General features: G+C 38.5%; 1 protein-coding gene across 5 annotated transcripts in view; it reads left to right on the top strand.

Annotated features, from left to right (window-relative positions):
• The first annotated feature begins 930 nt into the window (after positions 1-930).
• The window catches only part of LOC138106301 (macrophage mannose receptor 1-like), a 58,619-nt gene continuing 32,949 nt past the window's right edge, over positions 931-26,600 (top strand). The window contains exons 1-9 of one of the 5 annotated variants that reach the window (XM_069006704.1): positions 1,940-2,082; positions 4,838-4,952; positions 5,061-5,239; positions 7,115-7,288; positions 11,115-11,276; positions 14,331-14,444; positions 16,880-17,026; positions 21,371-21,553; positions 25,345-25,502. In XM_069006704.1, coding sequence (XP_068862805.1) covers positions 2,007-2,082; positions 4,838-4,952; positions 5,061-5,239; positions 7,115-7,288; positions 11,115-11,276; positions 14,331-14,444; positions 16,880-17,026; positions 21,371-21,553; positions 25,345-25,502 — 1,308 coding nt within the window. In that variant the 5' untranslated portion in view covers positions 1,940-2,006. Of the gene's footprint in view, positions 1,086-1,938; positions 2,083-4,837; positions 5,240-7,114; positions 7,289-11,114; positions 11,277-14,330; positions 14,445-16,879; positions 17,027-21,370; positions 21,554-25,344; positions 25,503-26,600 lie in introns of those variants that run through there. The other 4 variants (XM_069006703.1, XM_069006702.1, XM_069006706.1 and 1 more) reach the window with 4 other exon arrangements.

Raw genomic sequence — 26,600 nt, 5'->3', positions numbered from 1 at the left:
ACTTTTCAGACTGTATATTGATAGTGATCTCGAAGAAATAATACGCTGCTCTCCTCAAAAATCACATGGGGAAGGTCTTGTATCCAGCACAGCAAGAAGCCGTAATAACCTGAAGGCAGACTGTGCTCTAAAATCACCTTTTCAGAAAGACCATTTAATTCCAGGCAGGTGCTTCAGCTTGTGAAACCCAGCTAGCAGGCAAGGTTCTGTCTTACACTGATTCACGAGCAAGATTTGAGTCCTGTTAACAGCAGATAGAGATATCACTGTCAGTAGAATAAACAAACAAACAAATCGGCTGAAGTTCATTTATTGGAGCTCAGCAATGCCTCTTAGGGTTCTTAAGCTCCCTCGTCCTCTCGGGCTCCTCCTTGGCAGCCCCGAGCCCCGGCCGCGCCCCGCTCCCGGCGGAGCGACCTGCTAGCGCCTGGGGGAGGAGTGATGGGGACGGGGGCGCAACCCAGATCCCGGGTTCCCAAAAGTAGGTCTCTGCTCCTTCTGCAGTCCTTGCTCTGGGGAGCAACCTGGTCGTTCGAGCAGGGGTTTTCTTTGGGACTTGGGTTTCATACCCCTCATCCTTCGCCTTTCCTTACCCTAGAAGGAAAGGAGAGGGATGTCCTCCTCCCTCGGAGCGGGTTTGGCTAATTTTCTTGGAAGACAAACCACTGACCCAGATGCAACGCTGACAGAGTCGCTTGGGGGATAAAAGAAAAAAACAAACACCACGCACAACGGCAACAACAAAAAAAGCAGCGCTCCTCTCAGCTATCACCGCTTTATCACCTGCACATGCCTGGAAGGAGGCTCTTTCCTCCGCTACGGGAAAAAAAAAATCAGCTTAGGAAAGCAAAGTTTGAACAGCGAATTCCTGTTATTTCAAAACGCCCCATGTGACAGGATATTTCCTTATCATTTGGAGCGCAGAGTTTTCCCCTGATCCACCAGCCCTTCCCAAGTGCGGAGGACCTGCCCGGCGGGACGCGCTCTCCTCGGAGCCGCGGGGCGCCACGGGCGGAGCGCGGCCATGGCTCCCTCCCTGCTCCTGCTGCTCCTCGGGCTTCTCCCCCGGGTTTTTCCGCTGCTGGGTAAGTGCCCGCAGGGGCTGTGCGGGGTGAGGCGAGCCGAAAAACGAGGGGTCATGGCAGGCACAGAGCCGAGCCTGACCTGGGGCTTGCGGGAGGCGTGGGGAAGGAGCGCAGGTGAAGCCCAGGACCATTTTATCCCTCACTGCGGCGGGCGGGCTGATGGAGGCGGCTTCCCGTCGGGACACCCCTCCTCGCCCGCATGCAGAGGTGCCCGGTGGGCAAAGCTGCCCGGCAGGGCGGACTTTTGGGTACCCATGGCGCTGTGGGTGCCGAACAGGGCTGTCACTGGCGCTGCCTCAGTTTCCCCTACTGCTCTGCTAGGTCCCCGATTGATTTAATACCATCACCCAGCTTTCCTTCAGAGACCTGCTCACGAGGAGGTTTGTGGACGTGCCTGGTACTGGGGCTCTGCCTGTCCTCCTCTTTGATGGGCCCTGCTTTTGGCCGATGGCTTTCGTGGGGGGATGTTAAGGTAGCTGAGGTGCTGGTATGGATAGAGGTGTGGAAATGGGGAAGTTGTGTTGCTCGGTGATACCTGGAGTTTGTACCCACTTGCTCTGAGATTTACCATGATTTCCAGCTCACAGCTGTTTTTCAGTGAAAGGTTTTCACCTGACCTTCCTGAAAACCTCTCAGCATCTTCTGCTCTCTCGATTAAGATCTACTGATGTAAAACTTCACAACACTGCCTTGTAACCTTTCTTCATTTATGTAATTAGCAACAATCAGTTTAGGCTGTCTGGTAAGCAAGAGTCTGTGTAGAGAAGACAGTCATCCTACCTGCTTGCTGCCTCCTTGCTCCCTCCTCTTTTGCTCCTGGCTTTTGGGGTGCTCTTCTGGTGCTCTCCGTTAGTGTTTAACACTGGCAGCACTTCACTGGCTTCACGGGTTACTTCTTTATTTACACTCACATAATCTGTAATGGTTTGCAAATGCTGCAGAGTGTGGAGCCAGTTTGGCACACTGGAAACCTCTACTGTGGACATGACCCTGTCTGGTGAGATTCTGAAGTGCTTGGCACAATTCTTAAGATACAGCTTGGGGCCAGAGATGGATAAGCAAATAGTCATAGAGTGGTGGGTAAAGAAAAATGAAAACCTGTGAGAAAAATTCTACTGGGATCTACTTGGGACGTTTGAGGGAAAAGATGCTAGATCTCCCTGAATGGCTGGTTGTGGTAATGGTGAAGTTGTTTCCCAAGCCTGGCATGTTCTTATGCATTTTAAAGAACTTCCTACCAGCTGTAAGCTTCAAAATATGAATTACTGTTAGAAATAGGCTTAATTCAAAGTACTAACACTGTGGTACTCATGAGCACACTGTGGTGGACCTTAAAGTGTTCCACCCACGGTTCATCTGTAGTGAAGAACAGCACCTGTTACAGAGCTCTGTAACAAGTGTTGCTACAGAACAGTGAAACAGCTAATGGTGATATGTGTAATTCTCAGCCCATTTTACAGATACGGCTCATCATGTTGGCAAGAGTGTTATCAAGTGTTTACAGAGAGGAGTTGGCAGGGCAGAGGAAGTGCTGCACAAATACCTGGCTTGTTTCTTCTAGACTATCTAAATACTCACATGGATACTGTTGTATGGGAATCCCCTTTCGGTGACCAAGAAAGCAGAACAAACAGAAATAAAGCTGTAAACTGGAGCAATACAGGACTAAGTTACAAGTCTGCCCGATGGCCATGGACTAGAGAGGAGCAATACTGAGGGAAATGAAATCCTGCAATTACAGCCTCAGCCACACTTGCTCCAGCATCCTGCTACCTCTTGTTCTGTTCTCCTGTTTTGGTGTCAACTTATTTTTATGCCTGCTCGGCTGTGTTGACCTTTAGCTGCTTACATACATACTACACCCTGCACTGGGAATGTGCAATGGGGCCCTTGTATAAGCAGGTGTGTTTGGTTTACACACTTCTAAAGCTTTGTAAAAGGCACTGTCAGAATAGTAGAGAGCCTAAGTTTTGTCCCCCTCTCCATCCTCACTGGCCAGACCTCTTTGTTCAGATTTTTAATTTTGTTTCTGAAGTCAGAACTCTGCACCCTTTCATACCTGGATGCAGCAATCCAGTATCTTAGGGATACCTTTTTCATGTGCATAGGATCTTCTCTTTAACACCACAAGAACCAGAAAATAAGTAATGTTATTTTAGGCCACAAATACAATTTTAGCAGTTTGAAAAATCTGGTAGTGTTTTCTACACATGTGAAATTGTCTGTCATCTCTTTTATCCAGAAACTTTAAACACGATTTCAGGAAAAGAGGAGTTGCAAGCACTGCATATATCAGTTTACAATAACATTGTGCTAAATGCTAGTAGAAAAGCAGAATAAAAAGAAGTTGTCACCAGCAGTGATAATTATACATTTCCTTGTATTGTCTGTGAGTAAAACAGATTGGCAAAAGACAACAATTTCTGCCTCCAGTGCTCATCAGTTTTACATTACTTCCCAGTGAGTTGGAAGCCAAAGGACAAGAGAAGGAAGCTGAACTATAGATGAGATAAGTCTAGGTCAGCTCTTTTTCTGAGAGAGAGGTTATTTGTTCCCAGGTTGTTCTTCTGCAGAAAAGTATGATAATTTCCACATTAGAGACTCAGCAGAGAAGGGAAATTTTTCTGTGGTTAACCTGTTTTCCCCTTGAATATTTCTCCATTATAGAATTTGTTTAGTTTGGTAATAATAAACTAAAATAAATAGTGTTTTAATTAGCTTCAACCCCCAGAGTCAGATAAATTAATGTTTCTCCTTCCTAGCTCATAGCCCAGTTAAAATATAGTTTTAAAATGTTGTGCATCCTGTTACCTTACATGAAAGAACATGATTAAGTTACTGTGCTAAAATGCATCTCAGGTGGATCAGAGAGGAGAATTTTCAGTCTTTCAGCAAGATCAGCTCAGAAATATTACACTCCATAGCACATTCAAGTGTAAAAATGCTAAAAACTTTTCAAGTGGCTACAATTTTGAAATCGACCTTGAATACATAAAAATGCATGCTGAGAATCACTGTTTACTAAGAGGGAAAAATAACTTGGGAAGCTATGAAGAGCTTTGTATATTTTCATAAGTCATGAAGAGGCCTACCTTGTGATGGCAAATCCCACTGCTGTTAGTATTTCATTCATAATGAAGAGATGTAAGAAAGTCACTGATGACTGAAATGAAAAATAAATATGCTCTACAAGTAGCTTGTGTATAAAGCTTAAAAACATATCCTTCCCCTCAGTTAATACTTTTTAGATTTTAGCGGGGCTTTTGAGAACAGAGCTCCCCACTGCAAGGAAATGGAGCCTGAAGACCTTAGTGACTATTGTCATCTCCCCATGCCTGGGAGCCAGTGCTGCTGGACAGTTCAGTGTCCAGATCTGCTCTCTATGGTGTCCGTTCTCCCTCTTTTCAGTAACTCCCATGAATGCAGCTTGGATTAATACCATGAGTGTGTTTTCTCTCTTCAGTTTAACCCGTGCTTTAAACCTAAAGGAGACACTGATCTACACCTCTGCTGCCTTGGGCTTTTGTGTGTAGATGCTTTCACTGACACAAAATAGTTGAAATGTCCTCACATTGACATTGAACTAGTCTAGAGCTAGTTGCATTGTAGAGCCACTTTAACAGGTGTAGTCCGTGCCTTCTCTTGCTGACCAGATGATGAGATTTTAAGGGGAGTGTCCAGATTCATATTTCATTTAGATAGTAGGTAAGATTACTTCAACCCAAATGATTCCAGTGTTATTTTTCTTACAGATACTAGCATCTTCTTAATATATAATGAAAATCACAAACTCTGTGTACTGGCTCAAAGTTCTAATTCAGTGACTACTGCTCCTTGCGTTCAAGAAAATGAGTCACAAAAATTCAGGTGGGTCTCAGATCACCAGCTTATGAGCATAGCATTCAAATTGTGCTTGGGAGTGCCTTCGAAGAAAGACTGGGTTCCGATCACTCTGTATCCTTGTGACAAGGCTAGTGAACTTCAGCGATGGGAATGCAGAAATGAGACTCTCTTTGCAATCCAAGGGGAAGATTTGTTTTTCAACTATGGAAACAAACAGGAAAGGAATATTATGCTGTACAAGGGATCTGGTTTATGGAGTAGGTGGAAAGTCTACGGAACCACAGACGATCTGTGTTCTCGAGGCTATGAAGGTAAAGTTCTGTAAATTCACTTCTGTATTTAAAACTCATTTTTATGTGTAGTTAATTAAAATATTTTTATGTGTAGGAGAATTTCCTTAATCTTATTAATGATCAATGGGTGTGAATTCAGGTGAAATCAACAATACTCGATCGAGTGTGTGCTTTTTGTTTTTTGAGGGGTTAATTTAGTTTTTTGTCAAACTTGTCAAAGTGCTGATAGATGATTAACCATGCATGGTAGTGATTCATTTGGAGAGAACAGAAAATTCTATGGTTATTCAAAACATGTGTATAACTATTACACAACAGTTGATGATAGCTTTTACTATTTACTATGTGTGTACAGAAAGACGTAGTGTAAATGTATAGTCTGTTGGTTATATTTTTTTTCCTTTGGGTGCAAATACTAACTATCTGTAAGATAGTAGTTAGCTCTTGATATCTTCATTTCCAATATATGTCTTCCTAGGTGTTTGAAGGGAGTCTCAGAGTTGGTGCTAAAATGTTAGACAAAGAAATAAGATATTTTAAATAGTTAAATTTGAAAAAGTTGTGTATAATACATCTCTATATATATTCATGGTGGGTATCTGGGAATACATTTGACTTCCCATTTAGTACTCTTTGATAAACAGAAATGGTCACAGAGGGAGGTATGGGTGCAGTTTCTGTGGTTTACACCATGGCTGATTACAGTACTAGTTCTTGGCCAGAAGCCAGAATAGAAGAACCCTAGTAAAGCAAATTGTGTGAAAGAAGGCAGGAGGGAGATGTAATAATGTCCTGCTATTCCCTCCTCCTCTGTTTTCTAGCAGCTCTGTGAGACAGTGACCATAGCATGCCACCTCTCCAAAAGTCCTTGTCAAGTACAATTCCCCCGTATGTCCTTCCGTCAATGCATGTACATTACATGTGCACTCACAGAAAGCTGCTTTAGCTGATGCCATGATGAGTTTTTGCCTTTTCTGTATTCTTTGTGCTTTTTGCCTACATTCTTGGACTTGTTTGTTCAGCTAAGAGACTAAACCTTTTAGAAGCTTAGTAGGTAGGGGGTTAGTGTGCTCCAGACCCCAAGGTCCTCCCCAGAACACATTCTGTAAACTAAGATAGAACCATCCAGGGGAAGGTTCCTTGGGGAGGGGGGCTCACTCAAGCCTGTCATTGGGGAATCTTTGATAGCTATGCTAATCAGTAAGACCTATAATGATATATCAGATCTTTTGGGGTGTGCATTGCGGTGGGCATTGGGGTGCATTCCACCTGGACATAATGCACCTAAGGATCCTTAAAATAAATACCAAGGTAAAATCCCTTTTTTCCTTCTAACTGTGTTTGAGTCTTGATTTTAAGACCAAGAAAAGGCATCATAGCCACTTCGTTAAGTTTCATTGAGTCAGGTTTCTGATAAAACAAGAATTATCTTTAGATACAAATATAAAATTTATTTGGGCATAATATATTGGAGTCACTCCATGGTATATATCTTTCAAATTTACATGTACATGTTCTTCCATGTCTAAAATGATCAGCAGTTGACTGAGTTATTGATGGAACACTCAACAGTTTTTTGCACTTTAAAAAATTGCTTAATTGTGTGGATTTTGTACTTTTGATTGTTATGCATGGGAAATTTAGCACAAGAATGTACTTATTTTGGCTCAGTTAGTTGTGGTCACTTGTCTCCCTTAGCAACAAAAATTTGTCTCATTGTGAACAGGGGTATTAGCTTAGACCTAGAGTAAGATGATCAGTGTCCCATTTCTAGTAGAGTTGCTAGCAAGCTTTCCTTGCTATAATATTTTGTAATAGGATCATAAAGATGAACCCTTATATATCCCATGCTTATTAATGTTTATACATTTTTGAATTGTTGTGTCTCCTTAGATACCTACACAGTGAAAGGAAATGACAATGGAGCCCCTTGTGTATTTCCTTTTAAGTTTGGTGGTAAATGGTATGCTGACTGCACAGATGCTGGCAGGTCAGATGGATGGTTCTGGTGTGGAACCACTTCCGACTATGATGTTGACAAGAAGTATGGATTTTGCCCAACAAAATGTAAGCTTTTTCCGTTCATGATTCTGCTGTGCTGTTACTCAGCTGCCTGGAAATATGTCCATAATATGTGCTTTACAGTTTGAAATGGTTCAGTTTCTGGCTCTGTTTAGCTGGCTTTCCTCTTAAGAGCTACCTAAATATCCAAACATAGCACCCAGCATAAAAAACATTGCCCAGTTATTTCTGGGTGAAAGTACGTTAATCATGTGCCGGAATCTCTATGTGCACCATTTACTTAAAGAGAAAGTCAATTCAATGTAAAGATGTTACATTAGCATAAATAGTACATGCAGAAGGCCAAAAACTAGAAACCTGGAAGCTAGAATACAGTTTAATTGAAAATTAAAATTACTTTGGAGAATGAGTTGCCTTTTAGACACAAAAGAGCTTTCATAAACTCTTTACTACATCCCAGTGTTTCCCAAATCTGTGTGCTGTATTTTAGTTCTGTCTTTTAACTCAATTAGAAGCGTTTGTATTCTATATTTCCTGGTTTGAGTGTACTTGGAGTTTAAAATGCAGTATTATGAATATGCAGAGCTTTATTTAGAAATGTTGATCTTACGTTAAGTAAATGGGAGTTATTTATGCCTGCATGTATTTGAATTCTTCTAAATTTGAATGAATTTACTCTGGGCCTCTGTAAAATACATACTAAACATTTTGTCTGCAAGCTGCTTCTTCTGTCATGCTGAGAAGAGTAGCACTTTTTCCTCCCTTCTTCTTTATTATTGTGTTTTTGTGTAAAGCTCCAGCTGGCTGCAATCAGAGCTAAGGAGAAAAATATGCCTTTCCTTTGATGTTAAGAAAAGTGTTTGGGTTGATCTTAACTGGTTTGATGACAAAATACTGATGTCCTTGCCTGATTTTCATGAATGTTGCATTCCGTATTTCAGACGAATTAAAATAGAACTTTTTTTTCTCCTATGCCAGTATCATTTTCAAGACAATAAAAACATATTGGGAATGTCAATCCCACTAATAAAGCACAAGCAAAGTTGACTTAAGAATGCTCCCTGCCAAGTATTATTTGAGTACAAAAAATAGGAGGCAGCATTAAAATTTTGTTTAATTCTTCAGCATAATTCAAGGAAATCCATTCAGATGGCAGTGATTGTGTTTGGAAAAAGCTGCTTTATGCTGATTGGCTGCATGTTTCCTTCCTGATTCTTCAGTACTGGCTATAAAATATTCAAGTTTGGGTTATATATTTTAATGAGAGACAGACCATGGTGGAAGAAGTTTTAGTCATCCCTATGAAAAAGAAATGAGTGAGATATGAGAGAGTGATAAGTTAATAAACTTCAACAACACCTTTAATAATAGAATGTTTAAGTCTGTGTGTGTAAAATTTTACTTACTAAGAATAAAGTGTTTGTTGTTTCTTAAACTGTCTGGGGACCAAGAATGCCAGCATGAAAATATGTGATGCAAACTATTACAGCTACTCATACTGGGGCCAGGACCTTCAGTGAAATAAATGACTGTGGCTGACCCAGTCACTTTTCTTTGTGACCAAATCCACCTCATATGTTCTCCAAAATGAAGAGGGCATGAAGCCATACTTGCAGCAGTTATTATAATCAACAGAGGTGGAGAAATTTTATCGGTGGTGGTGCCATAATTGCGATTATGACCCTTTATTTTGTGATTTAGAAAGAGATGCCGACACAGTAACAGCAGAAGCTTAAATCTGAGGTTAAATCTTAAGCTTAAATCTCCTTTAGGAAAGGAGCTAAGAAGTGCTGCTGCTACAACAAACAATTTTTAGTAGCCTAGAAATTTCTGCTTCTTTATAGGTTACACCATGATTTTTTGAACTGTGTGCTGCACTTCAGAGAAGGTGTTGGGGAAGCAAACAGGTTGCACAGTGTAAGACCATCAGGAGAGTGACTCAGTGTGTACCTATAGCTCTATTCCAGTGGGAAGAAGTCCATGGAGGCCTCTTTCTCAACAGATGAAAGAGCCATAGTTTTAGTGAAGGATTCAGAAAGCCTTCTAAGCCATGCATAAAATGCAGGTGACCAGAACAGAAACAAAAACTGCAGAGAATAAATGGATGGTGAATTCATCTGTGTAGGGATGGAGTTCAGATTTTTATTAATTTTCTACTTCTGTACTAAGGACAGTTGTGATTGAACATTAATTTAGCTTAGATACTAAAATATATTATTCCAGAAAAGTGATTCATCCTTTTCTTTCCCTGGGGAACTAAGCTTTAAACAACAGCATATAGATTTTCCAAGATCCTGCTCTGAAGAGACATGTGATCTCTTGAAACTCAAATGTTGTAAAAGCAAATTTTCTGAGATTTAGAAATGAGTTTTATTTTTATGAAAGGCCAAAATTCCACCAGCGAGCACCATATGGAAGTCAGCTATAAATTATGAGACTGGGGAACTGAGGTGGAAGGTTGGATGAATGCCCAATACTTGTTTACTTCTTCTTTGTAATAATTGCACGAGATTTTAAACCCCTTACTATCAAGTCAGAGCCAATTTTCTTTATTGAATTATAGATTTTAATACTTTTGCAATATTCATTTTATCCCAGCCTTGTGCACAGGGATTTATGGTCTTTTAGAACATAGTATAGCAAAGAAGTTTTGATTCTGATAGTTATAAAATATTTTGGACAGAAGTTGATTTGTGGATAAAGATAATCAGATGAAAGTCCCCATTTTTATTGAAATGTCATTATTTTACAGTAGGTTATATTTGATTTCTTTTTAAAAATAAAGATAATTTGAAAATAAACACTTCCTATTACCTACAGATAATCAGATTTAATACAGGAAAAAGTGGAACTGGTAAGTGACCTCCTGATATTTCACAAGTATCATGCTTTGTCTTGAGTTTTGTTTATTGTACTGTTTCCCTCTATTTGCACACTGAAGTTTTCTGAGTGCTCTGAATTCAAAAGAAACCTCTTTCTCTCATTTTTTTCCGAGATTACAACTTGACAAACTGATAAAGGCTTCAGGAATTTCAGTTGTTTTCTCATTGCTGGCAGCCATGCAGTGATTTCTGCTGTGTTCTACTTTTGTCACGCAACTTTATTCCCTTTATGTGATATTTAGCTCAGTGTTGGGACCTCATGTAGGTTCCATTTTTGGCAGATCAAGGTCACACTGTTTTCTGTTGCTTGTTGGTGGAGATACAATTGAGATGAGCCAGAAGAGACTGCAGCAGTGTAGAGTGTGGTACCTTCTGGGGTAACTTCTAGTGTTGGGTCCTTTTGGATGATGCTTTCACCAGCATTGCCTAAAAGTGCCAACTTCAGGTATTTAGGGAGTTCAGTCAGGCTGTGTGGTGGAGGAGAAAGTCATGATATGTCAGACACATGCTTAAGAAATCAGGAATTGCAGGGAAGTGTGAGCTGGATGGTGATGATGTCAGCTTTTCATTCAGCACTTGGGTCTGATTACCACTACCACAGTACGATAATACATAGTAACCCAAATTAGTAAGAAAATTTGGGGTTTATCTCAGAAAAAAGGTCAACTTGAGATACACCTTAGCTAGCATCACCCTGGAAGTTTTTAGTCTTTTTCTCCACATTCACAAGTCAACTATTTTAGCATGTTTTTATCCACCCATTGTTTACCTTAAACAGAAGATTTGTTGTACCAGAGAAAATGGTGACCTTGTTTCATTCCCTGTCTGCTGCCCTGGATCTACTATTACATTAGAGAACCTCAGGATTCCTTTCAAACCATTTGTCTATAGCAGTGTTCAGGCATTTTGTGGCTTTTGCTATGCAAATTTTTTTTCTATATTTTATCTAGTTTCATGATGAGTTACAGCATTTTCTTTTCTCTCTACAGTTACTGCTAATGATTTCTGGAACACAGATCCTTTAACAAATGTCCAGTACCAGATAAACTCTGAGACAGCTTTGAAATGGCATCAGGCAAGAAAAAGCTGTCAACAGCAGAGTGCAGAGTTATTAAGCATCACAGAATTACATGAACAAACATACCTGACAGGTAGGTTAATATTATCCATCATGTTTTTAAAAAAGCATATTATTGCAACAGTGACACTAATATGGCATGTTCCATCTTGAAGATTTATATTTGTTCAGTTCTGGTAGTTAGTAAATCGAAATAGTTATATTGAATGATTCAGCTGCGAATATAGGACAGATAATATTTATCATGATTAAATATTGCCATAAGTTAAGAGTAACATAAAAAATACAATTAAGTAATGCAGGAAACAAAAAATGAATGTTGGAATGCAGAAAAATGCAATGTAGTTTGTAAACTGAAGATGTAGATACCAAGATTGCATCCTTTTTGCACTCTTTTTGTAGTGTGTATTAGTCAGCAGTTTTGCCTATTTCACTAAAGCCATCGAATCTTCAGTATATCCTACAATATGAGAAGAAAAAGAACTAATAAACAAAATGACTCACAAATGGTCTCAGTTTCAATCTCCTTCAATGTTTTTGGAAGGAGTTTCCAAACTTCTCCTATGAGAAAATTCTTAAATTTGTACTTGAATATATTTACATTCTGCATTGAGAAACTCCTCTTTATTACCTTCTCGGCCTGTGTACACATATGAAATAGTCCACTAATTCATCTATTAGGTAGATGAGAAAATATTTTGAATATGTTACATCAGCTGAATGATAAAATATTCTATACCATAAACTATATGTTGTACTCTCTAAATTCATAGATCAGAGAATTAGAGAAGAGTTTGGGTTGGAAGGAACATTTAAAGATCATCTAGTCCAACGTCTCTGCCATGGTATAGGTTATCATGGATTAGACTAGGTTACTCAAAGTCCTGCCCAACCTTACCTTGAACACTTCAATGATGAGGATCTACAATTTCTTGGGGCAACCTCTTCCAGGGCCTCACCATCAACATTGTAAGAAGTGTCTTCATTATATCCAATCTAAATCTATCCTCTTTCATTTTTAAACTGTTGTCCCTTGTCCTGTCACTACAAGCCCTGGTAAAAAGGCTTCCTCCAAATTTCTTAGAAGTCCTTTTTATTAATTGAAAAGCCATGACAAGGTCTCCCCAGAGCCTTCTCCTCTCCAGGCTGAGCAACCCCAGCTCTCTCAGCCATTCTTCACAAGAGGGATGTTCCAGCCCTCTGATGACTTTTCTTGCCTCCTCTGGACTTGATCCATGGCTTTCTTGTACTGGGGACCCCAGAGTTAAATGCAGAACTCCAAGTGGGTCTCACTAGAGCAGGGTTGAGGGTCAGAATCCCCTCCCTTGCCCTGCTGGCCACACTGCTTTGGATGCAGCCCAGGACATGTTTGGCTTTCTGGGATGCAAGTGCACATGACTGGATCATGTCCAGCTTTTCATTCATGAGCACCCCAAACTCCTTCTCTGCAGGGCTGCTCTCAATCCATTCATCCCCTAGTACATATTGATATAGTGAATTTCCATGACCCAGGGGCAGGACCTGGTGCTTGGCCTTGTTGGACTTCATGTGGCTGATATGGGCTTACTCCTCAAGCCTGTCAGAGGCCCTCTGGTTGCCATTGTTTCCCTCCAGTGAGTCAAACACACCACTCAGCTGGGTGTCATCTGCAAACTTGCTGAGGGTGCACCCAATCCCACTGTCTATGTGACTGACGTAGATATCAAGAATACTGGTCTCAATATAGACCCTAGAGAAACATCCCTTGTTACTGGTTTCCATCTGGATTCTAAGCCACTGACTGTAACTCTTTGGATGCAGACACCCAGCCAATTCCTTATCCATCTGGTAGTCTATCAATCAAATCCATATTTCTCCACTTAAGAGAAATGAGAAATGTATTTTTAATGCTATGAACAATTTGTTCTGTCTAAATTTCTGTTTTCAATTTAAAGATGTGGTCAAAACAGAGGTTGTTTTTTTAATGACTCTGACAAAACTATTGTTGAAATTAGCGCTCAAGGGAGCAAACTGTCACTGACACTGAAGTTAGTTATTACTCGATGTGTTTTAATTGCAAGCTAATAGATATGGCTGATACATGCATGTGAAGATCAGTTTTTCATTATGCAACTGCACTGGCAGTACCAGGATTTCCTGTCATGCTCTGTTCTCAGAACCTCAATGTGTTTGTCCAGAAGTAGTAATAGAACATGTTAACATGTTGGTGCAAAACCAGGTATGAGGTTCCAGTCCTTTCCAGTAGTTAACCACCTCTCCTTTTAACTTTGCCATGCTTCAAGTGCTGCCCATCCCTGTGGTGTCAAAGACAACTACAAATTGCAACATCTTGGCATGATGCCTTCAGTAGAAGCAGAAACAAATGTTACACATTGCACAATGATTTTCTGTGAACTATGCAGAAACACACTTAAATTTAAAAAATCAGCAGTCATCCAGCTGTGATTCCTTATGCTAATGGCACAGATAGACAATTAATTAGTAATGACTATGAATAATGTTCAGCAGGGCCATATTTCTAAGTGCTTTTCAGATCTAGAGGAATAAATTTTAATTGTTTTTTAGAAGCCTGACTTATCATTGGCTAAAGAACTGAAATCAGATCAGTCTGAAAAATGCACAAGAAATTCTGTTAAAAAGAGGATGTTTGCAATGATTGAATTTTGGTATATTTTGATAAATGAGGACAGGTTTTTTGCACTGTGAAATTAACACTTGTTAATTTTATGGAAGAGAAAATACGCACTGGAAAACTATATCTTTCATTTTAGAAAAGTGATTTTTGGTTTTGTGACCTTTTCTGCAACTTTATCCATTTAATATTTTATAGTTCTGAAAAGAAAGTTTCATGTTTGTGATCAATGGTAGCAGAGTCATTTTGTTGCCTGTTGTAATAAAATTCTCCAAACCTAAAACTAAACTGACCAATGTAACTGTATGTAACTGACCAATGACCCGTTTTGCAGGTTTAGCTTAACCACCTTAACTAGAACATTAAAAATTGTTAAAACTTTTACTAGGAAAAAGGAGAAGGAGATGGCTCAACTGGAATTCAACCCTCAAGTCTTTAGGAGGTTCTTGCTCTTGCTGTGGACTTCCAATATCTCTCTCTGTCTCTGTTACCTAGGTCTGACTCGCACACTGAGTTCAGCTCTCTGGTTTGGTCTTAACAGTTTGAATTTCAACAGTGGATGGCAGTGGGTTGGTGGTGCTCCTTTTCGGTACTTAAACTGGGTTCCAGGTAAGGTTACATACATTGCTACTCAGTTCAGAAGGCAAAAATTTGGTCACTGTGTAACAGATATCTTTTCTGGCAGTCTATTATCCCATAATTATTGAGCTTGTTTTGATGTTGAAGGATTCTGATAGAGATTATAAACACTGTGAGTAATGGCCCTTATGCTAGGGATATACACTGGGCTTAATTTATTGTTCATAATGGAAAAGGTAGCCTCAAAATCCATAGGAAAGTTTTAAGTCATCTGTTGACACTTCATTTGCGTATCTTCTTCGTTTATTTTATTTCTGAATACAGAAAAAATCAGGTGCTGCAGATGTCTTCATTTGTGAGATTAGACTGATAAGTGTTTTTTTTTGGGGGGGTGGGTTTGTTTGTTTTGTTTTTTAAAATTTTATTTTATTTTTCTTTTTCCTTTTTTTAAAATTCCTTTCCAATTTGTTTTTTGTTCATTTTTTAAAATTTGCTTAAAGAATAGATTTTCTTTTTCATTTGGGATTAACCTACTCACAACAGTAATACATATGAAACCAAACATTTGAGGCTAGTCTATTTTGATGGAAGCCCAGCTACTTCACAGCTGTAGCTGCAGTGCTGAGCTCTGGTGCCATCATTAAAAAGCCTGTTTCTATGCCATCTGTGCACATGGTGAAGGGCTGTATCTCTGGTTGACTACACAGAGTGCCTGTGTAAAGGTCTCTTTTCTCAGGATCCTTGCACTGTTCCTTTGCACTGGCTATTCAGGAAGCTTTTGGAGACTAATTTAAAGTAGATGTCTGAAGTTCTGCAGTGTAAATGCTCTTTATCTTCACTGAAAATTTCAGATGTATTTAATCACCAGTAACCACACCTGCATGCTCCAGCGTATCACCCAGGGCCTCCCTTGTGTAGATAAGCCCAAAAGCATGTTTTAGGTGGACAAACTTCTGAAGTAGGTAAACCCTGAAGAGTGAATTGAACTACTTTATGAACAGCTCTCCAGTGGAGTGAGCACACAGGCAAATAGATGAACTGCAAGTTGCTGTGAAGGTATTTATAGGTCTGTCATCCAAGTGCACTGATGAGAATCTGGATGCAAGGAGGAGTGGGAGAAACACAGTTGTGAGATGGAGCCAAAGCAACCAGAGGAGCTGTTCATGGTTTTTAAAACTGCAGACAACTCTCAGTTGTACTGTAAAGAATTAGATGGGTTTTGATGTAACAAAAATGGGCTCCATTTATCCTTAACTCATTATGTTCCTTAATTTCATTCAAAGGTACTCTTACTCTACTCTCATGTCCATATAACATATTTTATATTTGTGCTATCTCCTTCATGACTTTATGTTGGTCAGCCTACCTCTGTCTCATCCCCATTACACTGGATGTTGAAGAGCTGGCTGCTTTTCCACTAGTACATTTGAAGGGAATTTGTGGAAACTTCATCTTTTTCCATTTCACTAGCCCTAAATAAATGACAGAAAAAAATTGGAACTGTTATCAATGTTAAAAAAACAAAATTATTTTGCTTAGAAATTTTTGAGATCTAGCTGCCAACAGCTGAACTTCTTTGTGCATTAAAACAATTTAAGATTATATTTTTGAAGTAAGCATATCCATTTCTCCTATGGGAATAAGAGAGAACATGACTGCAAATATAAGACTGTATTTAATCTAAAGTAATGAAATCATAATGATATAAGAAAATTTCAGTGAACAATCTTGAACACTAAAAATATTGGTTTGTTATGTTTATTCTGTGTAGTACCAATGCTTATAAGTAATATAGTGACATATGGTCAGAAATTACAGAAAAAAACATGCTGAGTTTAATAACAGTAGGTCAGAACTTGAGAAGTTCGCCTGGTTTATTGCAGAAATTTCTTCTGTTCTATAGGTTCTATTTTTCTTCTAGGTGTTTTTGTTAGTTCTAATGCTAATCAGCTATATCCAAGAATATCCAAATATCCTGATATTGTCATATTGTTTAGACAGATAGGCAAGAAGTTCACATCAGCAAAATAATTACTTATTATTTTTCTTACACCAAGTACAGAATTTGACTAGCTTACTGAACAGGTTTTTTTACCTAAAGACTGTCCTCTGGAGCTTAGACATTCTCCATTTAGAAAAGGAAAAATCCCAAAGAAAATAAACATATGCACTGTAATACCTTCCACCAAGACTTTGAACATGTAAAGAGGCTGTTAAACTATGAACTTGTGACTTGTGGCTGCTGTGGAAAAATTATCTCTTAAGGGACTGGACTTCCCCCTTCAGTCTAAAGGACTGTAGAGTACCACAGCTTTCAGTGTGGTAATGCATTTTATGGTTGAAGCATGGACCAGAAGAAAATGTGAGAGTTGGGAGGGTAACCATGTTGTGCTTATACACTGTTGTTGTTGAGGTTTGTGGTGGTGGATTTTTTTTTTTTTTTTTTTTTTTTTTTTTTTTTTTAGGCCATCCTTCTCCAGAACCTGGAAAAATCTGTGGTGCATTAAATCCTGGCAAAGGTGCTAAGTGGGAGAACTGGGAATGTGATAAGAAACTTGGCTATATTTGTAAACGAGGAAATGCTACTTTAGAATCTTTCATTATTCCTACAGGTAGGTTTGGTAATATACCCTCAACAAATCCTAAATGAGCAGTGATTTTTATCTTTAATTGGAATAGGTGTTATTGCACTTGGTAAAACCAAGCAAAGGACGCTGCAGGCTGTGGTTTGACCAAGATTCCCTCTAAAAGTGAACAGTGCATACTTCCTTTTTGCTCTGGCCTCCCTATTTCCTGTGTAATAATCTTTCTTCAATAGTCCTGAGTTCCAAATTGCAAAACTGTGTTCTCTTTTCCAAAACCAAGCAGAATTGTCAGATTCTGATTATAAAATAAGAAAACATGAATTTAATGTTTTTAAAATGATGTAATTTTCTGAAGCCCCATGTACACAATTAAACGAATTCACTTCTTCGTCCTGTAATTTTTAGTACTTATGAGTCATTGCAAGTCAGTAGTGGGCTAGAGGAATTTTTAAAAATTATTTTGAATTAGATATTTTAATGTATTTATATGTCTATAAATATAGAAATATCTATATAGAAATATAGAAATACTTACTTGTATACATAAATAAGCATATACAATTCTTTATTATTTAAATTAGATGTGTAAAGATACTTTTTCAGAGGAAATGTGATTCTGGAACTTGCCTAATGTACATAAGACAGAACAGGGATAAGATTTATTTAGACCTGTTTCCTTTTTTCTGTGTATTATAAACACGTTGTAACTTATTCCTTTGTTTCATCACTCCTTCCTTCTGTTCTTTCCAAGTCCCTTTCTTTATCCAGGACATACCTGTATCTCCTAAATCCACTGATATTATTTTGTATAGCTTTAGAATCAGAAGGCTAAGCTATTACTAGATGCCAGTTCATTTATTAATATGCATCACTACTTGAAAAACAGATGTTTTGGAAAATCATTGTTTGATACTTGGCTTAAAAAACAGTCGGTGTTTTTAAATAATTTTTCTGCTTTTACCAATATAGAATCAGTCCTGTTAAAAACACTTAAGACAGAGGATTCTGCCTCATTTGTTTTGCTTTATTGCTAAGAGAAAAAAACACAAGAATGAGCTGGTGTATAATTAATTAAACATTAAAATACATATTAATTAATAAATTTAATTAATTCCTCAGTGTTGAAATCAAGCACATTCATTGCCTTAGCTGAGAAAAACTTCAATGCATGTTTAAATCACTTCTTAATTTAAGATGTAAAGTTTCGTTAGTATTTTTACACCAAGGATACCCAAATAATTTCATTTATATATAGGGTGTTTTAGGTTATTCAGCTAGCTGCTGCTCAGCTTTCAGGTTTCACACATCAGTTCTGAAACACTGATGCCTATAAATACACTATCAGTTTAATACTGGCTGCTATATTATTTAGATTTAAATTCAGTTTTTTTGGGGTGGGGGAGTGTGTGTCTAATGGTCATTACTTTCTTTTGCATTTGGCTTTTGTTACTACCCCCCACCTCCACCCTCCAGTTTACCAGTAATTTGAAGGAAGAGACAGAAGTTTTCAATTAGACAGAAATTGCTGAGGAAACACTGTGACAGATAAACCCGCGATTGGCAGTGGTTCACTTCATAAAATATTTTCCAAAATGTCCCACGGGGGGAAGTAATAAAAGGAGTAAGCATGGAATCATGCAAGGTGTTAAGTGCCCTCAGCTTCTAAAGGTGTAAGGGAAAACTCGTGGCAGATCATGTTTTCCTGAGTTAAGAAATAAATTACTTGCAAATTCATACATGCACGTAGTTGTTCACCTGACATTAAACACAGACACAAGCCTTCGAAATTTTAACCCTAGAAGTTATAATTTTGTCTAACAGGACAGTATGTGGGACAGAGGAACATTTTACAACAGAATTTAATCATGCTTGTGTTCAAAACAAAGTCGGGAAAGATCTTTACAGAATGTTTGTTTTCATCACAGATGGATTTTCACAAAGCAAACATCTGCAGGATTGTTTTGAGGTTTTGTTTTCTATTTCTTGTAACAAAGTATTTGTTCCAGCAGGGGGCCACATCATTTTATACATCAAAGTGATGTAGAATCTTAGGGCTGCAGAGAATTTGTTCTGTAACACAGCTAAGTAGATTAATAGAAATTTATTAATTTCAGCTTCAAAACGTTGAAAGGAAAGGCTCTCTATCTACCTCCACCAAGTGACTGCCGACACAGATTTCATCCCAAGCCAACAAAGTGTAGTGGTCTTAAAGTACTCTTTCCAAATGTTCCTTTTAATAATTCAGTTAGAGGAAATAAATGCTCTTACTGTTATTGCTGGGATGCTGTGTCTCTCTCCCTTATCAGACCACAGAGGATGGGTCTAAGAGAGAAATTTCCATGTCTGAATCATGAGACTGGCTTCAGCTAGTGCTTTTCACCCTTTTAGACACCCAAGTCAACCACTGTGAGATTTTCAGACTTCAGAAAGTCAAGCTTATAAGAAAGTCAACTTTACAAGAGTACTTGCTCTCTATTTGAGGAATAACAATTCTACAGTTACAGGCCAATAAATTTATCAGCTTGACAATTGGAATAATATTCTTTACACATGAATGTAGTATCATCTTTTACCTTTTATTTATGATAATTTGCTTTGCTTTTTTCGTTCAAGTGAAATGATATCCAGGGAGTAGTACTTGTTTCCATTAAGACAAAAAAGTAAACTGGATGGTTTTGAGTTGTCTAGTATTTTCTTTAAAAGTAGAATGGGGAAGCACAGGGTTCATTTTTTGCTGAGTAGCTGAAATGAAGAACGAAGAGTTTCTTGTGCTAAGAAATCCCCAGCAATCAAATTCAATAAGACTTACACCAAAGAAACTAGACCATCAAATGCTTTTTTTTTGTTTTGTGGCCTGCAACAAGTTCCGTGGTGTTACTGGGTCTACAAGGAAAAGTTTTCCTGTCTTGCCATAGCTGCTTCAGTGTTCAGTGAGTAATATTGTCACAGCCTCCATCAGCTTGAAAAAGAGATGCTCACAGACTCACTGAGACATAAATGCCTTTGTGACTCTCTCTGCAGCCCTGCCTGAACTATTGATTTCTGTTCCATTCAGTGTTTGCAGTTTGCAGAAGGGTATGTTGAGTGTTCTCTGATTGATGGCAAAGCACTGTAAAATGCATATGCTGGGAGCCGAGGCCAGGTATAGAACAAATCAGGTGGCTGCCTGAAGCATCAGACAACTTCTACGAAAGCATTTTTCACCTCTGTGCTCTCCTGTTTCTCCCAACATCACCACGTACATTCAGTTTGTTTTCCTGGGGTTCCCCCACTCTCTTTTTCAGTTCCTTCTCTCCTGTGGCAGAATTGAGAGGTCTCTGACCAAGTATTGAGCCCCTTGTCCTGGGGAAAAAAGGTTTAGTTTTATTTGAACTTTGTGAGAACATGCTAGTACTTTTCAGAGGCAGGCCTGAACCAGCAGAAGCGTGCATTGTGGCACTGTATATCTATTAATCATCAGTATGTTCCAGTTGAAACAGGATATGTGCCTGCAACATGGGCCTGACTGGTCATGAGTTTGGGTGCCTATTTAAACATTCCTACAGAATACATCCCACTGTTAAACAAAGACATTTCTTCTCCTTCTGACATACACAAGTTTTTTTGCCAGCAGAATTTCTGAAAACCTGCTGTCCTTGTTTTACTCTATATATTGGTGTTTGCTAAACCCATCTGTTTATTATATGTTCAGGTGGCACTCCTCCCAAGGCTGAGTTGTTTGCTGTACAGCTTTGTGTTTGATGGCAATATCCTGGTTCTGTTCTACTGAGCTTCTAAAAGCAAGTTTTAAGCATAAATCATTTACTTTGACAGCATAATTTTATCAGTTAAGCTTCTGAAAAGGATTCCTAAAAGCAGTAGTCTTATTTGGGTTCTCTTGGGATTATATATAATCAGTTATTTTTTTCCATAGTCTAGCAGATGGGCTAATCCATAAAGTGCCTAAGTTTTGGGGAAAAACAGTTACTCTCATAAGTATGCATTGTGAAGTCAGATTCTTAACATATAGCATGGGGATTAAAGAGAGGTGCTGACATCAGTGTAGAAAAATTATAAAGCACCACTCTGCAGACCTTACATTTTAGTATGTCAATATGCATGCATATAAAAGACAAAGCTTGAAGTGTTTTATTGTCTTTTCACAAGTTGCAAGCGCTTGTTTGCACCTGTAGTGTTCTTAAAAACAGCGTGGAAATTTCAACTTTCAATTATTCACGCAGACTTTTATCCCTTTATGTATTTTTCATCTCTCTTGTTCTATGTGAAGAAAATACATGATTAATTTTTTTTGTTGAATATTTTCTGATGTGATGTTTAGTCTTTAGTAAAGAACAGTATTCTGAAACTCTTTGTGGCAATTTCTCTTTTCAGAGGTGAATGTGCCTATTAGGTGTCCTGATCAATGGATGTCATATGCTGGTCACTGTTACATAATTCATAGGGACCCCAAAATATGGAAAGATGCCTTAACATCTTGCAGAAAAGAGGATGGAGATCTGGCAAGCATCCATAATGTTGAAGAATACAGCTTTGTTATTTCTCAACTTGGGTACCGTGAGTATTTTTTCATAATAACATATATATATATGTATATTTATTCTGAGTAAAGAAGGTATTTTGAATATGTCTTACCTGTTAATAAAATGAGGAGACTGTTTAAAAATAGTAATTTCCCTGATCACAGAGTGCAGAACGAGTTAAATTTTAAATTTAAAAAAATCAGAGGAAGAAAAAACACGGAATAGGAGCAAAAAGCCCAAACAGACTTCACTGCCACAAAAAAACTGTGGTCAATGATGCAAATTGACTTATGTCCAAACTCCAATTTCTTAGGGTCTGCTTCTGCCTTCTTTTATATAGGTTAAAACAATTTAAAACTTTTCCAGAAGATAAAAGGATTTTTTCAATTGATCTGTAAAAATAAATGAAGAGAAGGAAAGCCTGCTAGTCCAAGACAGTTTGGGAAGATCTGTGTCCTGTTATTGGCACTGCCATGTGCTTACATTTCAAGTCATGCTGCTTGTGTTTCTTCTGAAACAGAATCTATCTGTCCCAGTACATGGATTCAGATGTGCCCCATATCAAATACAGTACTTAGGTGCTTGGTTTCTGAGCGGTTGCAAGGCAAATTAGTCTACAGATGGAAGATGTGTTCATTCAGAAAATGCAGCCATGCAGACCCTGAGGCAATTTCATGGTTGCTATTGCTTTACATGAACCTGCTTTTGCATGGAGGAGCAGTTAACTGCTTTTTGATGGGAGAAGCATGTTCACACCTGTGTGGGCTTCTTTGCAGTGACTGATCCTATGTGTGCTTTCAGTGCCAGGTAAAGGTGAATTAGTTTATCCTTCACTGAAAGTGTAGCCATGTACTTTGAGCTGCTGCATAAAAGCATTCTTGGAGTGGAAATCATAAAACAGCTGATATGTTTTACTTTTGTATCCTAGCCACCTCCATGGCAACTTGCACTTCTCTTCACATTCCTGGAAGAGTGATTTGTTGCTTGTTCATGAACAACATGAAACTTTTTACTCTTTCAAAAGGTTTCCTTAGGAAAGGTGGAATCTCTTGATGAGACATTAGGACATTTGATAGAAGTTAGGTTCTAAAGGAAACTAGTTCTATTTTCACCTTACATATGAGAAGTAGGTTATTTCATAGTTTAATACGTCTTCCAAAGACCTTTCCTGAACTGACTGTGCTGTTCTGTTTTTGTAAAAGTGGGTGTTCCTGAATAGCAAATAGTCCTGAAGGAAACCAGGCTTTTCACAAATGGTGCACTAGCTGCAACAGACTATTTTGAAAGCATTCTTTTCAGAGAAGTAAAATAGGAACAACTAAAGAAGCCTTTTACGAGAGTTTATGACTGTATCAGATTACCCTTGTTCATCACTGAGAGGAGAACACCATGTATTGCAGTGCCTAGAAAATCTTGTCTGCATCAGGACGCTGCTGTACAGAAAGAACAAAAGTCTATCTTTGTGCCAAACAATTCACAGTCCCATGATAGAACAAAGGAAGAAGGGGTACAATGAGATGAATATTGTCATGGTAGCTGAGCTTTTGTTGGCATCACCCACAAAGGAGAACTTTAGAGAGGAACATGAAGAATAAAGAAGTGCATTCTGGATGTTTACACGGAAGTCCAGCATGTGATATGGCACAAATGTGGCCCAGTGCATGACTGAGAATAGGAAGCTGCTTCACAAATTGCTGGAAAAAAACCCTCTTGGTATTTAATCATACAGCTGTAGAGATGATTGCAAAAAGTAACAGTTCTTCTACTGAAGTAAAAAATGTTATGTAGGAAGAGACTCCATAAATTTGTGTGGCTTATTTAGATGACTTTGATGTAGTTATTTTGTTAAAGAATTTTGTTTGTTGTTTGTATTACCATGGTGTGAGCCCACTGCAGTAGAAGCTCTGGCCATGGATGATGCCTCTGCTGTGCAAAGTGCTCAGTAAACACAGAAAGAAAGATTTAAAGAAGTAACTAAACAAAAAATAAATTAGAGAGCATGGATGGTAGTGGGCAAGGAGGGAATGAGAGTATGATGGGCAGTAGAATTGGAACAGCTTTCAATTGTGTTACCAGAGGAGAGTTTAAACAAGGGTACTGAAATGTAATTTTGGGGGACTTGTGAACTTAAAGCACAGTCTGCAAGAAGGGGTAAAAGTGTGTGTTTGAAAAGGGAGCCTGAGAACCTGTGAATTTGAGCACTTCTTCATGGGGAAGAGGTGCTAAGAACCTTATGGATGAGTTATGAGGGCTGATCACACTTAGGTGTTATAAAGGCAGGAGACTCGAGGGAGGGAAGGAGAAAAGACAAAGAGGTGACTCTGTCTGTCATTCAAGTGTCATTCACTGGCTGGGAGGGTGATCCTTGCAGTATCTTGGTTGGCCAGAATGGGAAGCCTCCTAGTTCCTGAGCTAGCAGATAGCAGAAATGTCACAGAAGAATTTTAGCTTATGGTGGAATCTAGGAAAACCTTCATCTGAAATGTGTTAATCAGAAAGAATTTCCTGGAGGACAATGACTTTTTAGCTTTTTTATAGGCAGTTCTGTTGCTAGGGACAGCAGAATCAGAAAAGAACCATTGAGAGACCTGCTGCTGCAACTGATGACTTTTTGTGGGGGCTCACAAAAAGCTGATATTTTTAATTTCCATGGGTGATTTTGTCAGGTTGACTTGTGGTCAGTCTGGATAGAGTGTGTTAGAAGAAGACTTATGCAGGAATGCAAGAACTTTGACAACAAGCTGAACAGGAAAAAAACTCTGAGCGTGATGATTAGAAATAAAAGGTTATAAGCAAAGGAAAAAACTGTTAAAAAATAGTCTCCTTATTGTTAATGAAAAATGTTAATAATGAGGAAAGTCTAGCAACCAAGTAGTTTTTCTTGGAAAGACAGCTATCCAAGGAATGGACTGGGCATGCAGTTGGTCAGTGTGAGTCATAGTGCTGTGGACAAAAGGAAGTACCTGCTGCCTGTAGTATATACTGGATAACAGACTGGAAATAAATAATGAAATGATATTTTAAAAAATGCCAGTTGCACTGAACAAAGTCAAAATACCAGTTCTATCTATCCCTTTGATAATGATGGAATTCAGACTGATTATAAATGCCCAAATTTTCAATCCTCCTTATTCAAATAGTTTATTCAGTGGAAAAACTAGATATGAACATTATAGTGGCAGTGTGTTAGAGTGGAGGAATTTAAACACGTGCAAATGAACCTCTCAGAAACAGAGTGTGAAGTAAGTTTCTTGATCAGTCCTGCAGTTTTCTCTAGCCAAAAGCCAACAGCTAACTCCTTTAACTGAAAAGTGAAAAAAATCCAACAACCATGTTGTATTTCATTTTACTCTGAAATGAAATAAAATATAGGAACGACAGAACAGGAAAACTTGCAAGTACTCTGGTTGTCAGCTCTAAAAGGCATCACTGAGTGTCTGAGCATTAGAAAATAGGACACTTCTTTCTTCATTTTACTAAAACTAGGAGGAAAAGGGGAGGTAATACTTTATTTAGGTGTTTATATCTTGTTACAAGAGTTTTGAGTTGGAAAAAAAGATGAACCTAGTTGTGTTGCAGTATAGTTTGGCAAAGGGAGTATTTTGGTTGTTTTCTATGATGTTGAACACCCTTATTTTATTGCCACTTTGGTGGGTGGCCTTTGCTGATGACTGGAGTGGATATGTGATGGTCAGTCTGACCTCTGTGAAGCTGAGAGCCCTAATTTCCTGACTGCCTTTTAAACTTCCTGAGGATAAAATTTTTTCTTTTCCATGAAGACAAAAGTTCACATTATATGAAAGAACTGTTAATTGCATGTTTTAGAGCCATCTGATGAGCTGTGGATTGGGTTGAATGACCTCAAGGTTCAGATGTATTTTGAATGGAGCGATGGGACACCTGTCAGCTACACCAAGTGGCTTCGTGGAGAACCCACTCATGCAAACAACAGGCAAGAGGACTGTGTCGTTATGAAGGGAAAGGTAAAGTCACATAGCTATTGACTGAATTGTCTAATAATTTCATTTATCATTTGGACTTTTTCCTATGCAAGAGCACATAACAAAAAATAATTTAAAAAAATGGGTATGTTACTGCTTGAAGCAGTCTACTTTAAAGTCAGTAATAACTTTTTTGAGGAAAGATTTCTGTTTGAGGTTGCCAGAAAATTTCACTGAGAAGCAGACAAGTGGTGGCAACTGCCCCCCAGCATCCATATGTCAGGATTTCAGTTTGTGCACGTGAACTTCTTTAAAGAATCTTATTACATCGGGAAGCAGATGAACATGTAAGTGTTTTCTTCAGGAAACTAAAAAGACATTTTGGATGTGTTTGGCTTTTTTCTGTTTCGACTGAATATGGTACTCACCTTAAAAAATTGCACTAGCAATTTTTATTGATGCTAGAGAGAAATACTTTCTTTAGAAGAAAACAGAAATCTTAGTTTTATTTTTCTAAGCAAAGTTATAAATCTTGGATCTAGATGGTTTAGTTGTTAGGCTTGTATCTGCACTGCACGTGAAGAGCTGTGACAAAAGTAATAAAGTATTTAGCAAGGGCATTAGTGAAAGCCTTTCCTGAGTGACTGTGCACCTACAATTTAAAGGCTGCTTAGAAAGGGCTGTCTTCTGGAATATGGCAATGGTCAGTGACCTAGGAGTATTACAGGAACAGAGATAGTACCTGGCATAAAAATCAGTCTGTGTTGATGTTGTATTTTTCCTTTTTGTGATACTTAAAACCAATAAACTTACCACCTCCTTTAGAGTTTGCCAATTTTATCAGGAGGGACAAAAGGACGTACACATACCAAAGGTATTTTCTTATTTTGCAAAATTAAAACTTAATGGTTGAACTCTTGCTACACTTTTGGGTAGTGCACTTCTAAACTGAAGAGGAAAGCTAAGGATTTTTTCTCAATGTCCTGAACACTCTACTGAGCTCTACTTGGAGCACAAGCTTTCAGTCAGGCTCCAGTAGGTTTAGTTTTCTTGTTTGCTTCATTTCAGTGCAGTCATCAACAGCAACCATGGCCTATATGCATGCAGCTGGCTCATGTGTCACCATCATTCTGGTGCAGA

The sequence above is a fragment of the Aphelocoma coerulescens genome, chromosome 2, assembly GCF_041296385.1.
Source record: "Aphelocoma coerulescens isolate FSJ_1873_10779 chromosome 2, UR_Acoe_1.0, whole genome shotgun sequence".
Taxonomy (NCBI): Eukaryota; Metazoa; Chordata; class Aves; order Passeriformes; family Corvidae; genus Aphelocoma; species Aphelocoma coerulescens.
This window is presented reverse-complemented; position numbering and strand designations above follow the sequence as displayed.